The sequence below is a fragment of the Mytilus trossulus genome, chromosome 14 (genome assembly GCF_036588685.1).
Source record: "Mytilus trossulus isolate FHL-02 chromosome 14, PNRI_Mtr1.1.1.hap1, whole genome shotgun sequence".
In the NCBI taxonomy this organism is placed as follows: domain Eukaryota; kingdom Metazoa; phylum Mollusca; class Bivalvia; order Mytilida; family Mytilidae; genus Mytilus; species Mytilus trossulus.
Genome location: NC_086386.1, coordinates 44,623,789 through 44,639,387, shown reverse-complemented (window position 1 = coordinate 44,639,387; position 15,599 = coordinate 44,623,789). Strand labels below are relative to the sequence as shown.

General features: G+C 32.3%; 1 protein-coding gene and 1 long non-coding RNA gene across 4 annotated transcripts in view; one reads left to right on the top strand and one right to left on the bottom strand.

Annotated features, from left to right (window-relative positions):
• Nucleotides 1-2,564, bottom strand: part of LOC134697068 (N-acetylglucosamine-6-phosphate deacetylase-like) — a 30,073-nt gene extending 27,509 nt beyond the window's left edge. Inside the window, exon 1 of one of the 3 annotated variants that reach the window (XM_063559093.1) lies at nucleotides 2,478-2,564. In XM_063559093.1, coding sequence (XP_063415163.1) covers nucleotides 2,478-2,564 — 87 coding nt within the window. Of the gene's footprint in view, nucleotides 1-2,403; nucleotides 2,423-2,477 lie in introns of those variants that run through there. The other 2 variants (XM_063559094.1, XM_063559096.1) reach the window with 2 other exon arrangements.
• Nucleotides 2,531-9,159, top strand: LOC134697069 (uncharacterized). The gene is made up of 2 exons (XR_010103062.1): nucleotides 2,531-2,669; nucleotides 8,069-9,159. It is a non-coding gene; the product is annotated as an uncharacterized LOC134697069 (long non-coding RNA).
• Nucleotides 9,160-15,599: the final 6,440 nt, after the last annotated feature.

Here is a 15,599-nt window from a genome sequence, read left to right as displayed (position 1 = left end):
TTATACATGTTTATTTTATAATTTGATATTTTTCTTATAGTTTTGAATAATTTTACTTTGATAATTGCCATTTTCGTTTTGAATGTTTTGAAAATTGTCATTTCTATGTTTTGGAAATTGCCATTTTTTTTAAGTTTTGGAAATTGCTATTTTTCTTATTTGAATATTTGAGATTTCAATAATTGCATTTTTTATGTTTTGAAAATTGCTATTATCCTTATTTGAACATTTTGAGATTTTAATAATTGCCATTTTTGTTTTGAATGTTTTGAGATTGCCATTTTACATGTTTTATATTGTTTTGTTTTAATATTATATTGATAGGTGCTATAAGAGAGAAATTGAAACTTTAAAGTAAAGTCAAAGACTTTGTGTTATATAAAATTTAACCTGGAAATATATTTAAGTTGATAAAATTATCTTTAATTTTATAACAGATAATTTGATCTAAGTGGGGAGGAGTGTAGCGGAATTGGATTATGCAAATTAATTGTTTTGATAAAATTGCCTGTAAAAATAACTTTTGCCGGTTTTTCGTATATAATTTAAATTTTATAGTTCGTGTTCACATAAGAGGGAGAGACGTTGTCACTTACCATCTAGTTTAACTTTGTCTTACATATTTTTGGGTGTAAATTGTGTTTTTAAGTAGATAGTTCCGATTTTTCATTTTGGAAATCTTCAAATGTTATTATGTCATCCATTTTGGCACTGATTCCGAATGATGTCTGATACCGCGATTTTCATTGGCTAATTATGGGTTAAGGAAAATAAATTTGAATAATTAATTTGATTGGTCAACGGGGGTATAAAAGCGGCCGTTTCAAAGTTAAGTTTGTCTCTTGGCCAGAGACTTGAGTAAGGTCTACTTCTCTCTCCTCTCTCTATATACATAGCCGAGATTTTGTCAGGGATTAAAGTTTAATTAAATATTGTTTCCCTTCTAAGTAGACTGATTAAATTTAAGATAAAAATGTAGAATTTTATTTAGTAGAACTTTTCAATCGTCCACCGCAGTGTGTTCTTCTGATTCTAGATTTATTTAGTAATTTTGCGATGTTAATTTATAAATAGAATAGCCATATTCATCCACGTGTCGCGGTGCACTCGACTTTCCGTAGGGAGGGTGTTCCGATATTTCAACACTAATATTTAGATAGCTACACTTTTTTTTATATAAATTCAATTTAAAGAAAGCAATAAGTTTATTTTTGTATATTTTGTTGTTTGGTGCTTTATTTTTGTGTAAACAAAGTACCGATTATTGAAGTTAAATTGAAGAAAACTGTTTATAGTTTTCTTTGTCTTTTTGATATAATTATATTGATTTTGGATCTCGTTTACACTTGTTAATTGTTACATGTTGATTTATGTTATTTCTATATAAAGTATCTGAACTTAATAAATCTTGAGTCTTCTCTACCAAAACACAATCTCCCAGAGGAACGAACGAGAAACCTGAATTGCTAACTCAGAAGTTTGTGGTATATATTTGCCATTGAGACCAATATTAAAGGCATCCGTCGTTAACAGTATTTTGGGTTATAAATGGAATAAATTACATTTACACTGGTTTAAGGTCAAAGGTTGTTGGTGTTGGATTTTGTTGGCGATTCCAGGTTCACATAAGTACTCACGAGGGAACGGTGACGCATAGACACCCGATCCTCCTGTTACACTTATAACGATTAGAAAACAAGAATGTGTCCATAGTACATGGATGCCCCACTGGCACTATCATTTTACATGTTCACTGGACCATGAAATTCATTGAAATTGGGGTCAATACTTTAATTTGGCATAAAAATTAGAAAGATCATATCATAGTTAACATGTGTACTGAGTTTCAAGTTGATTGGACTTCAACTTCATCAAAAACTATAGCTACCTTGACCAAAAACTTTAACCTGAGCTTCACAGTATCTTTTTCTTTGTGAAGTGGACCATGAAATTGGGGTCATTACTTTAATTTGACATTAAAATTAGAAAGATCGTATCATAGGGAACATGTGTACTAAGTTTCAAATTGATTGGACTTCAACTTCATCAAAAACTACCTCGACCAAAAACTTTAACCTGAAGCGGGACGAACGAACAGACGAACGAACAAACGGAGGCACAGACCAGAAAACATAATGCCCCTCTACTTTCGTAGGTGGGGCATAAAAATACTTTGGCACTTGTTTTAACAGCGAAAATATGAAAAAGCTAGGCTCGGCTTGGGACTTTTTAATGTCGATGTTGTACATGGCCGAAACGACCAGGGACGAACTGAATTCGTGGCCGAAATGTCTTATTTCTGTAATTATTTTCGGCAAAGGGGATCGCAATGCGACAAAGAGGCAAGCAACATATTGCAATTGAATGCAGGAAGTAATTAGGAGAAAACAATGAATGCATTACAAAGTATAATAAAAAGAACTTGATGAATAAAAAGTTTTTGATAACGGGACTTGGGCGCAGACATGTTTGCTTACCAAAGTATCAGCTGTAAGATGATTGGCTGCTCGAATTTTAATCCAATCAAAAGTGTCGACACTGGCAGTGACGGAATGAACAGACATGAAGCCGATGAATCCAGTAAAAAAACATTACAAATATGATCCAAAGTTTATTTTAAAACACACAGGAAGATTCACACTCATCATTATAACTACGATTGCTCTAACGTAAGAATTTCATATTAAGCCTTTCATAAATAACTATAAAAAGGTGGGTTTTTTCTGCCAAGGTGACCCAGGTCAAAATATAGGTCGTCAAGGTAGGTTGTTGATGTTTTGTGTCTTCCTCCTCTGTCTGGATAAAAAAGTTCCTCAATCCTGGGAACAATATATCTATGTTCCTGTTCAAACTAACCAATCAAAAATCTTAACTTTCACATAAGTCAATAATACACCTTATCGCTATTTGTCCATGTTGTCTGACATTACTGGATATCACACAGTTTCCCGTAAAATTTTGACGTCACAAGATAAAATATCTGACGCCTCAATGGAAAAGTGATTGTTGTATGCATCAAAAGTGCAAGCGGGCGGATTAGCGATAAGGTGTATACAATATGACAATCATGACAATATATACTATTAGTTAAATAGTGTGCTAGTGACCTAATAGGGTATCGTCGTGTCATATGTTTTCGTATCAACCACATTTCGTTGGTTTTGACTGCATACACATACATTGTGACGTGTTTTTCGGTTTCTAAATTTAGCACAACAACACCACTACAACTTGACAAATTTAAAACATCTTCAACGTCGCTTTTTAAAGACGTTAGAACAAATTTAATAAAACTGACCTATTTAGCCATTTTTATTTAATGTCAAAAATATTCATCACTAGAATAGTTGTGGGAAAAAATTCTGAAGGGTTAAAATAAAGTCCAGATATACATGTTCTTTGCCTGTCAGACACCAGGAGTCGATTTCACAAAGAAACTTACGGCTAAGATTGGTCATAAGTCATGAACGATTCAGTATACTTAAGATAAATCTTAGTCGTAAGTTTTTTTGTGAAATCAACTCCAGATCTTCAAGACATGTGACTGTCATGTGTTTTTTTGGCCGTTTTAATTACAAACCAGCGAGTGAAAATTAACAGGGTTCTTATATAAAATGGTTGTTCAAAATCTAATTATTCAATATTTCACTGACAATTCTTTTTATACATCCTTGATACATGAAAATGAAAACAGTCTTAACTTTTTATATTTAATCCTAAATTTTGAAAAATGCATTTTATTTTAGAAAAAAATAATGTATTTTGTACAAAGAAGGTGCCAATCTGAAATTGATCAAAATCTAACAATTTCAGCTAATGAAACACCAACCTTAAACTATTTACTAGTAATTTTAACTACTGAAAAGTATTAAATAACTTTTTTATGATTCAAGCGATCACCAGAACCAGGACTTTCGAAAATATTAATTTCCGGATTTTATAGTCATTTCCTGTCCGTGTACAATGGTGTAATGATCCAATTTTTATTTCATAGGAAAACATATGACGCCGTCTTTTTTACATACAATATATATACAGGTCAGGGATAACCACCAATTGGTGGATTATACCTCAATTGACGTATAATCCACCAATTGACATATAATGGTATAGACTAATTGGTGTATAATTCTTTGTTTTTCAAAGCAAATTATTCCACCAAAATGGAGCATTGTTTTCTTAAAACCATATTATGGTATGACCACTTGTCAACATTTCCTAGTTTAGTATAGTGACATAACATATTGCATTTAATGAATAATTGTATTTGCAGTTTCTCCTATTGTTATCTTGTCAATTCTTGATTGGCAAATTTACCTGTAATCACCTGTCAATGGACATCATTACTGTCTGCAGTCATGTGATCATGAGTACAACTCCACAGGTGAATGGAGCTCTTTGTTAATACTTAACTTTCATTATCAAAAGTCAATCATGGTCAATAGTACAAATGTTTCAACAAAAAAATTGTTGTACACATACATTTTCAAGAGATGCAGCAGGCTTTGACAAAACGGAAACTTTTGGAGGACTCACTAAGGGTCATAAAATAGGTTGCAAGTTGCAAAATCATGCTCCTATCTCACACTAGCATTTTATTACAAAAAAAATTGCATTATACGTCAATTGGTCTACACCAATATACCTCAATTGGTGGATGATACGTCAATTGAGGTATAATCCACCAATTGGTGGTTATTCCTGACCCCATATATACCGTATTACGTCACTAGCACACTATGTAACGAATTTATCTTACCGACTATCTTAACGTGTTATATTTAGACTAGTGAGCAAGACTTCAATACAGTTAGCATTAACATGATTTAGAAACTACTTCCTTTGATCCTACAAAAACAGATGCCAACAACAACAACTTGTTAGATTTAAATGTTTTTTATGAATTTATTTCACTTTATCATCACTTTCTTTGTCTGTCGAAACTTAAAAAGATTTTTTCTCAGTACTGTTTTGTTTTTCTAAAAGGATGTAACACCACTACTAACCGTGTTTGAAATAAGCCCCGCCTCCTTATTACCTTATATGGAATATAAAGGGTCGTAACTCCACTACTAACAGTGTATGAAATAAGCCCCGCCTCCCAACTAACCTAATATTAAATATACACGGTTTCCACGAGGACGCTTTTAACCAATCATATTCCTAGAAATGTATTAGAGGTAAGATAAATGTATATATATACTCGTGTATTGTATTTTCAACCTTCTAATATATTTTTCCGAAATTTTCCTTTTATATGTTTGAACATAGACATACCTAATATTTTGAGAGTCACTAGTATACTTATGCATACAATAATTGTTACGGAAATATATTTCGATCTTTAATTTATTTTTTTATTTGAGTTTATTAGATCGATGGCACCTTTGTTGACAAATACAAGCGTTTTGTGTTTTCGACCTATCTAAAAAAAAAACGGGTCAACGTCGTAAACGACATGTCGTACAAATCCTGAATTGGTTATAAATTTGATACCAAAGTTTATATCAAAGTGTTAGAGGCGATCAAACTTGTGACTTAATGAATTAAATGGTTAAATATACAACTATAACTTAAGATATAAAATATTATTTTGATGTCTTTTTTGGACAAGTTGTACACATTTCAGAATGAGGTACTTTGGAAGCCTTGCATGGTCTTGTATACATTCATGTTTTTGTTTAATACTTTAGTTAATGCATTGTGAAGTGAGGTTGTTGAGTATTGTCTGTAATTTCCACTGACAGACTGTTTTTCTTTAAATAAAAATTAACTAAAATTTATATTTCAGTAAAAACCTGTAAGGAGCATGCATATTTCCGTATTCAAATTGACTTTAAGTATAAAAACTAACCACCTGACAGTCATGTGACTTCATGACCTTGAAGTTAACTATGCATGCAAAAAGACCTCTGCCATAAGTTTAGAAAATTTGTTTATTTTAGACCGATTCTTTTGGAAGGTAAAACTAGTATTAGTGAAAGGGTACAAAAATATGAAATCAAATTAAAAAACGTAAATACTTTTTTAAGTATCATTTGCTATTGTTACTAAGTATAGCAGCCGTATATGACGTCATGCGGGCATGCGCAGCATACGGGAAGTGAAAGTAGAATTAGGTTGAAAACGTAAGACGATTGAAAACACAATACGAGACGATATATACAATATGCTCAGCTTTACTTTTAAAAACAATCTGTCACACTCACATGTGAAACAAGAGGTGAAGATTGAAATAAACAATTAATTTCCTCATAGGCGACAATGGTAGCCTTTTTCGAGATACAGACTTTAGAAATTTGATTTTTTTAACATTGCTAGAATTAAAGAAAAGTTATAACTTATAAGGACAGTATTTTTTGGTTATAGGTTCACATTGCTTTTCTTAGCTTTATTTGTACTTATCTCCTATGCCTATCAATTTTGCACTTAAAAATATTTGTCTCATCCTAGCCTTGAAAAGACATCTCAGTTCCGTAAGGGCTAAGGAAAATAATTTATTTTGCCTTTTGTTTAAAGCAGAGTACACGAAGTCTCTAATAATAAAAAATAATGGGCACACATAACGACCAATCAGGATTAGCCATACTGTTAATTCTGAATACCATGCATGTTATGCTCATAAAATGTCTGTGCCCATAAAATCTAATGGTTTATTGTAACCTAAATACATACAAAATACAATCACATACATCATTCTGAATGGCACGATAAGGCAGCAACCATTTGATTTTCGGGGGGGGGGGGCTATGGTTTTTTTTGGAGAAAAAAAGTTTGTTTCCAGTTTTTGGAGAAAAAAATAATTTGTTTTTGATTCTGTGAAAAAAAAATTGTTTGTTTCACCCTCAGCTGCCACTATATGTAATGCTAAAATTGAAAGAAAAAAATTGTTTTCGACTTGTGGCGAAAAAAATAGATTGTTTTTTCGCCACAGGCGAAAAAAAAAATTGTCCAGAAAAAAAAACCATAGCCCCCCCCCAGAAAATCAAATGGTTGCTGCCTAATGAAGATAAGTCTCCCAACAGTCCCGAAAACACTGCAGCTCTTCTTCTTCTTCTGAATGGAAAACTTCCTGGAACTTGTGTGCTTTGTGCTTAATTAAAATTAAAATGATATAATTAAGAAAAATAGTTTATAATAATATATATACATTATGTACAGTGTCCTTGGTGGTTGTCATACATAAGTCAATGTAATTGTTGTGGGTCCTTCAAATGTTAGAGTGAACATGTCACTTATGAAGGATTCCGGGGTGTCGGACATACCTATTGCTTCAGGTAGTGAATTCCAATAAAAAATCAGTCAATTTGAAGAACTCACTAGAGTTTAATTGTGTTTATGCATTTTTATTAAATAATGACTTTTTTTTTAAATAACACTGAATTTGAATTAAAGTAATAGAAAGAATATTTGTAGAAGTTCTGCTCTTTTACTGGCATCCATTGTGTTACTTAATATAAAAAATATTAACTTCGTGTTAATTATTTATTGATGGTTTCAATCTCTTGACAACTCATTAAGCTGGAAAGTATATAAACTCATCATAGGTAGGTAAAAAAAAAACTTCTTCCGGTAATTAGTGGATTATACCTCAATTCAGACATACCAGTGCACTTTTATTAAACATGTTAAACATAATATAGTCTCCAAGTAGACAAGGCATAATTATCTACATGCATAAAGAGGGACAGAGGACAAATCTCTTGAGAAGATTCTATAAGAAAAATGTATTTCAATCATATCCTTCACTGATTGTTACAAAAAAAATGTATTTGGAGGACAGAAGGTGGTGTTTAAATGGGATAAAAAAAGTAACTAAAATTAATCTGTGCTTATTGTTTCATATATTACATCAAGGAATCACACCTGTAGCCAGGGGGTTCCCAGATTTTTATGAACCCCTCCCCCTTGAAAACAAATTAACACTGTTAAAGTACATGTTTTGTTTGAATTTGAACTGTTAAGTTGAGTATGATTGACTTTTTTTTGTATAGACCAACCGCATTTGACTCCTTTAAGCCTATAGAATTTTCTTTCATCATCTTAAACTACTTTTTTTTTATTTCAGGAATGCAATGATGTGGGATATAAGAAGACATCACAAAGAACTTGATACATACTTTGAGCCAAAGGATAAAGCTAAGAAAAATACTTAGAAAAACAAGAAAGCTAGGAAGACATAAATAAGTGTTTTGTTTCATACTTTAATTTTTGTGCACAAAAGTTGACTGCAGACATTATTTGCGAGAAGAAAGAACAGTTTGGAGTGAAGTCATAAATTAACATTCTACGTCCATAGTGTTATAAAAGTTCTTACTTGTACAATTGTTGGATCTTCTGCTTTTTAAGCAAACGTCTCGATTTTATGATATTATATATATAGCTGTTATATAGCAAATTCAAAAGGACACACCTGTCGAAATAAAGGCGTAGACTGGTACTGTGAAAAGATAGCTGACAGATCTATAAATGAGTTGCAGAAGTTTCAATCTCGGAACTTTTCAATTAGATATTCTTCATTTAGTTATGCCAAAATTAAGACTAAAAATTGATAAAGAATTTATTGTTTTAGGAGGTATTCTAACATTATTGACATTCAAATATTATTACACATATAAGATATACAATAATATTCCTTCTTTTAGGAAAAAAACTGAAAATGAACCAGACAGATCAGCTGAGGACTGGAAATGATAAATGTGGTTTTAGATATCATTAATGATTAATATATGATGTCATTATTTATTCAAATATTATGTTGTTCTACAATGTTTCTAAAATTTTGAGATAACATTTACAAAAAAATGTATCTTCTAACCAGGGGTAACAAGGCTTTGATTTTACAGATGTAATCATTGAAGTGTTACCCTATTTACTTATAAGTGGTCAGTTCTGTATAATATCTTATAAAGAGTTGTTTAAAATACATGTAGTATGAAGAGTTGAAACCAAAATTTCTGAAGAGGTTCTTAGTTTTAATTACACAAATTTCAAAATTTCAACACCTGCAAATTTTTCAAGGGTGCATTAGCTGACAAATTCATGTTTAACAATTTGAATCAAATTCTCATATACATCATGTACATTTGATTAACTGTTTTACATGTATAAACAATTAAAGATACATGTACATGTAATCATAATAATAACATACTATAATATATATCCAAATTACAAAATTAACAATGCATGGAACTGATATTACAAATCAGCATTTCATTTTATTTAAACTTGGTGCCATTGAATTAACCACCAAGACGAATGTTTGTTTATTACTGAAGATCTGACATGATAGATATTTTAACTTTATAGACTGGGGTCTCCCATAATATTAACCCTACAATATCCTTTTATTTCTACTAATGGGTGACTCTGTATTGGACAGTTGGTAATTTACTGCTAAATCAAGATTGAGGCTGGCACTCAAACCCCAATAACAATTATACTTTACAAAATTAATTTAATGTTTTGAAATTTGTTTATATATGTAATTGTAGGTACAATGTATATAAAGTCATGACAGTTAAAAATGAATAATAAATTTTAAATTAAATTTTGAGAACGGGAATATGAAATTTAAATAATGATATATTTGTTCATGTTATAGAGCTCTGTGAGCCCAAAAAAATGTATATTGTAATATTTTTCTCGATATAAAAGTTGTATATAAAAGCAGTATGAAGATAATGTGTATTTTGTAATATTATTGATTATGTGAAAATGAAATTATTACTTAACTATATACTACCAAGATAGAATCATTGGATAAAAGGTTTGAATATCTCTGAAACTGTTGTTATATTTTCAATGGTTTACTTAAATTATTATGCCTCAGTCCTTTTGTGAATGCTTGCTTTGAGTTTGAAGTTCAAATCACAAACTTGGTCAAACCAAAGCTTTTATAATTGATATTTACTGCTTTGCCCCAGGCAATTAATTGTGTCAGTTTTAATGTTAAGTTTTAACTGCCGCCAGTCAGTCCATTAGTGCTGTTCTTGTCATTGCAATTTTGTTAAATTATGCCCTTTATACTAATAACTATGTAGATGTGCATATCAAGAAGAAATTATAATTCAATTTATAGATTTAACCCCATTTTCACAGTCCACTAAACATAGAAATTTATAGTGCAGACGGGGCATCCATGTAATATGGACACATTCTTGTTCTAGGAGTTATGCCCCTTTGAAATTATTGGCCTCAATTTACTGCTGCAACAGTTTGCCATCACAACTCCACTGAAACCATACAACACAATTTCATGAAACATTGTAGATAATAAAGACAAAACATGTAAATGTGCATATCCACAGCAAAATATGATTAAATTTTGATACAAATGCAAAAAAATTGAGGTCGTATATTGGTATCAAGTTGTTGTCCGAAGACAGTTGGTGTTCGGACAATAACTTTAGTATGAGTAATTAGAAATCTATGATTTTAAACACAAGGTTGGGATTAATTTTGGGGGTAATGGTCCCAACATTTTAGGAATTAAGGGCCAAAAGGGCCCAAATAAGTAAATGGATCTCTGCAACTGTGCCACAAGTTTCCATATATATATATACCACAACGAAGTGTTAAGGACCAGCTTTTGGGGGTTAAGACTTAAATCGTTTAAGAATAGGAGGAAAAACAAGAGTTTATTTTTGAATTACCCCCCTTACATTGCTTTTACATTAAGTAAAGTTAGTATGAATTATTTTTTAGCTGTTTCTAGAATAACAGAGGCGGATTTAGGGGGAGGGCCAGGGCCTCCCCTTTTGAGAAAAAATTTGGTAGCTTATATAGAGAACCACTGAAGCGTGACAAGATCGGGCCCCCTCTTAGTCAGCCAGTGGGCCCCCACTTTTGAAAATTTCTGGATCCGCCATCTGAATAATATACATTGTACATGCATAAAATGGGTAGTTATGGGTGCAAAGTCCATTGGAAATTTAAATTGAGCTTATGACCATATCTTGAGGGAAAGATTTTTGAGGAAAAGGGAGGGGGGGACAATTTTTCTTCTCAAGATTTCAGAATTTAAAAGGGCACTAGATATATCAAAAATCTAAGACATTATTTTTAATGCGAAAATCATTAATGGAATGCAAATAGTGAAATAATAATTCCCTTTTAGAAGCCAGTACAGAGGTGGATTTAGGGGAGGGTCAGACCTCCCTTTTTTTGGAAAATTTTGATTGGTTATATAGGGAATCACTGAAGCATGACCGGAGTGGTCCCTCTTAGGCAGTCAGTGGGCCCCCACTGATGATAATTTCTGGATCCGTCACTGCAGTATGGTTCAATTTTGTCAAAATAAGCTAACAAAAAAATGATAATGATTTATTCACTTGCAAGTGAATTGTTTGATCTCATTGAATCCATATTCATGTGAACTTCAATTTAACCCCTTATCTTAAGGTGGATAACACACAAATTGTATGCCTAAAGTTTAAAAATTTAAAGAATGTCAACATAGAAAGTGAAACAAAGGTAAATCATTTGATTGACTGATTGGATCCTCAAAGTATCATTCTTCTACAGGTAAAAACCATGATGAACTTTTATTTTTCATTCATTATATGAAATTAGATAGACCTAGAAAAATCCAACAGCACAAGTTAGCTCTATCTATTTATATCTATATTTATGTTTATATCACTTATATGGTCATGGGATGACTTTAGAGGTCAACCCGATAGTTAATTAGATAGCATCTTGACTGAAATATACACGAAACAAAGCTAAGTATTGTCATGCATGTGCCCTGTTAATTGTTTGTTTTAAACTTATAAAAGTTTGGATAAATGTTTTTCATTGCTTTTAATCAAATATGAGAATTTGATTAAAATCAGTGAACATGAATTTGAAAAATTTCTTTCAATATTTTTGTTTTTCGATTTGCAACAGCTAGTCAACAAATTGAATATAATTCCAAATCATAATACCATTTCTTAGTTCTTTGACTTCAATTATTCTGTGTCAGAAACCTATTATGTGTCAAATAATTAATTATAATCCAAATTCAGTGATTCCCTATATAGTATAATTAACCATTTTTTCCCCACCAACGAGGGGCGGCCTTCCCCCTGGATCCGCCTATAGAAGCAATTTATTTGCTTTTGAAGAAAATATGACAGATTCAAAGAACTTTTAAATGGAATATTTAAGCCACTGATTAATATTACTGAAAAGCAAAAATAATCATTGATGAAAGATTTAAGCAAAAGATTACAGCTGAGCGATTCAGGCTAGCCTCTTGTTTCAAGATTTTATATTAGGGATTTTTGACCTAACAAAATTGATTCTATGGGTAGCCTGTTGTAGAAAATAGAAGATAAATTAACATGGGTCAAAGATCCCTGTTTAGCCTCATATTTTTATAACCATGCATTTTAGGGTGTCTTCTGCTTGACTTCACTAAAATGAGCTAAAGGCTTGCATTTTGTTGGATGAAATGTCAAAGTCAAACTATGACACAACAGAAAAATTTAATACAGTACAGACAAGTTGATTCTACTCTATATTTATCTGGTATATAGTAGTTTCATCTGAAGATTTGACTGCATAAATTGAGCACACTTGATACAGCCAAAATTGCCAGCACCAATAAGTTGAGAAGTACTTTTTTAAGTTGTTTTTTTTATCAAATTTTAATCATATTGTCCATCTTCACTCTCCTTAAAACTATTGAAGATCGAAATAAAATAAACAGAAATAAAATTCCAACTTAAAAGAGACTCAAGTCAGAAAAGAGGGACGAAAGATACCAGAGGGATAGTCCCAGCTTGTTTGGCAACACAGCCGTTGGACGTCAGAGTAATCTCGGACTACCAGATGGATAGTCATACTCGTAGAGTTGTAAATAATATTACAACGTTGACGTAATGGCTATTAATAAAAAGACAAACTGACAAATAATAGTATAGAAGACACAAAATAGAAAAATCAGTAAAGACTAAGCAACATGGCTAAGTATCCAGCTGACACTCCAAGTCAGTATTGGAAGCGAGTCTTGTATTTCTCCTTTCTTGACTATTTCATTGGAAAACTCACAGGAAGTTTACTGTATAACTTTGACCGTTTTCAAGGCCTTGTACCTGCACATTTGGAATCTTTCACAGCAGAGTGTATAGACAAACTATACGAAACATTAACACACGACTTGACGGACAATCAAGGAACCTTCAACTCTGGAGTAAAAAGATGGCAGGGACGCATGTCTGGTCCAGATTTTGTAGAGAAGCCCAAATCCCTGATGTCGTCTCTAGCAGATACTAATAAGGAATTATATCCTTCAACATTTGCAATCGTTTCAATCCTAGTTACAATCGTATACATCAACTACTGAACGGTCCGATTTAGTCCTTTGACATGACCAGACAATTATCTCCAGTCAACCATGGTACAGAACAGACTATTAGTATCTTCGTTGGTGCTAATACCTGTTCAAACAGGAGGGGCAGTGGATTGAACCCTATAGTCAGTGTTTTCCCCTCAAATTTTAAAGAGCATCCTAGAAAATAGCAAAAGTAGTCGTTAGATATCAGGGGCGGATCCAAGATTGCAGATTAGGGGGGGGGGGCGCGCAATGTTTATATTCGTCGAGCGGAGCGAAACGAAATTTTTTTTGAGGTTATTTTTTTTTAAATATTCTTCTAAAGGGGTGCAATGTAGGTATTTCGAACTATCGTGAGGTACAGTTAGCAAGAAATTAAAGTTTCAAGTAGAAACCACATAAGTCCAACCTGACAACAATCTACAATCACTAGTATCATGGACGGACAGATGTAAAACAATATGTTCCTTTTCCGCGAAAAACCTCTCAGTTATGATGGCGATGTCTCCTACAAACATGAAACAATCTCCTAACACCAATAACTTACGCACTACATGTAAGAGATACATTCTGCATATCTTAGATAGAGTTTATAAAGCTGCAGCCCAAAACAGAAGCTGAAGATCATTCGAACATTTTATTTTGTGCCTGTGATCCTATGCAAACCAATCTACACTCAAGACACCAGGACTTCTAAAATAATCTATATATCAATAAAAGGTCATAAATATATGTCAACCAATCCTTGAAAGACATTGGTGCTGGTAATTGTGATAAACTGAAATTCAAAACCAGAAACATCACAAAAATAAGAAGCCCTTGTTTGCAGATCGTCAATGTGTCTTAGCCATTTCAACATGGTTTCAATTATGTGAAATGAAACCGGTTCACTTAAGGTAGATCACCAGTATATATTTTTTGAGACAGAATTTTTTTATAATTTGCCAAAATGAAGATTTTACTATGCTCTTTTAAAAAATTTAATAAAAAGTATGGGTCACCGTGCTATTTTTCAAGCTATGAGTCGTTGAAAATTGCCAAAATTTGGTTAGTTGGTTCATGAAAAAACACATTAGTGTGCATAAAAAAAATTCTATGAGATAGAGTTTTGAAATAAATTGTGAGAAGAAAGGTTTCATAACATGTTTTAAGAAAATAAAAAGAAAACATGGTGTCACCGAATTTGTTTTCTTGCTACAAGTAAAAATAAAAAAAATCCCTATTAGCCCAGTATACATTTTGTACTAAAAGAGTTATCTCCCCTTAAATGGCTTATTTGAAATAAATGATTTTTAAACACAAAACAAATGATATTTATTAAAATATGTTGTATAATACAATCAATTAACAAGTTTCATTAAATAGAAAAAACAGTCTAACCATTGAATTGCAAATCTGTCTCCAAATTTGCAGATTTAGGCAAATAACTATACCGATTTTGTACTGTGATTGTACAATCCAAGATTGCGGTATACCATCAATCTACCTTAAGAATTACTTTAACACTACATAACACCATCCTCGACAAACTTGGTTAGGACGATGTAAATGCAAAGAGTTGACAGATAGACGGGCGGATCGACGGAGGCAAAGTGAGACAAGACAGATCACATCAGCTCCCATGACCAATACAAGATACTAGAATTAGATTTTGCAAACGAAAATTTCCACTTTTCGCCGTGATTTTCAATTGTCCTTTCATTATATGTTTTTGCTTTTTGGCTTTCCGGAGGTCGTGCCAGACTTTATATATACTGAGTCTGTGTTCGCCACAAACCACTAAAATCAGAATTAGACGCCGCGTGATTTACGAAGTTATTTTTATTTTGTGAGGATCTCGGCCATGCATGTAATACGGTATACATAATTCGGCACTTCGATTATCAAAGAAATTGATTATAAAAACGGCAAATAAAATGTAACCATTTTTTGTACTCTAACTGCTAAAACATTGACTTTATTTTTCAGTCAGACACCTTCCTGTGAAGTATATAATATTTATAGAACTTGAATAAATCGTAGCCGGTCAGTTGATTAGTAAACACGTTGATTCTGTTACTAAGTTACTTTGTTTTAGTTTAAACATATTTATTTAGAGTGGATTGGGAAACAAGTTTTGCAACTTATATTAATCCCTTTCCACTTTGCGGGTGCGAGTGCTGCCTTGTAGCGGCATTAGCCTACTCTTTTTTTTCGAAATCTACAAGGGTGTCTTTAACGTGCAAGAGATATGGGACACGGGTCAGCCATTTATCGTCCCCTTCCGACGGACTAT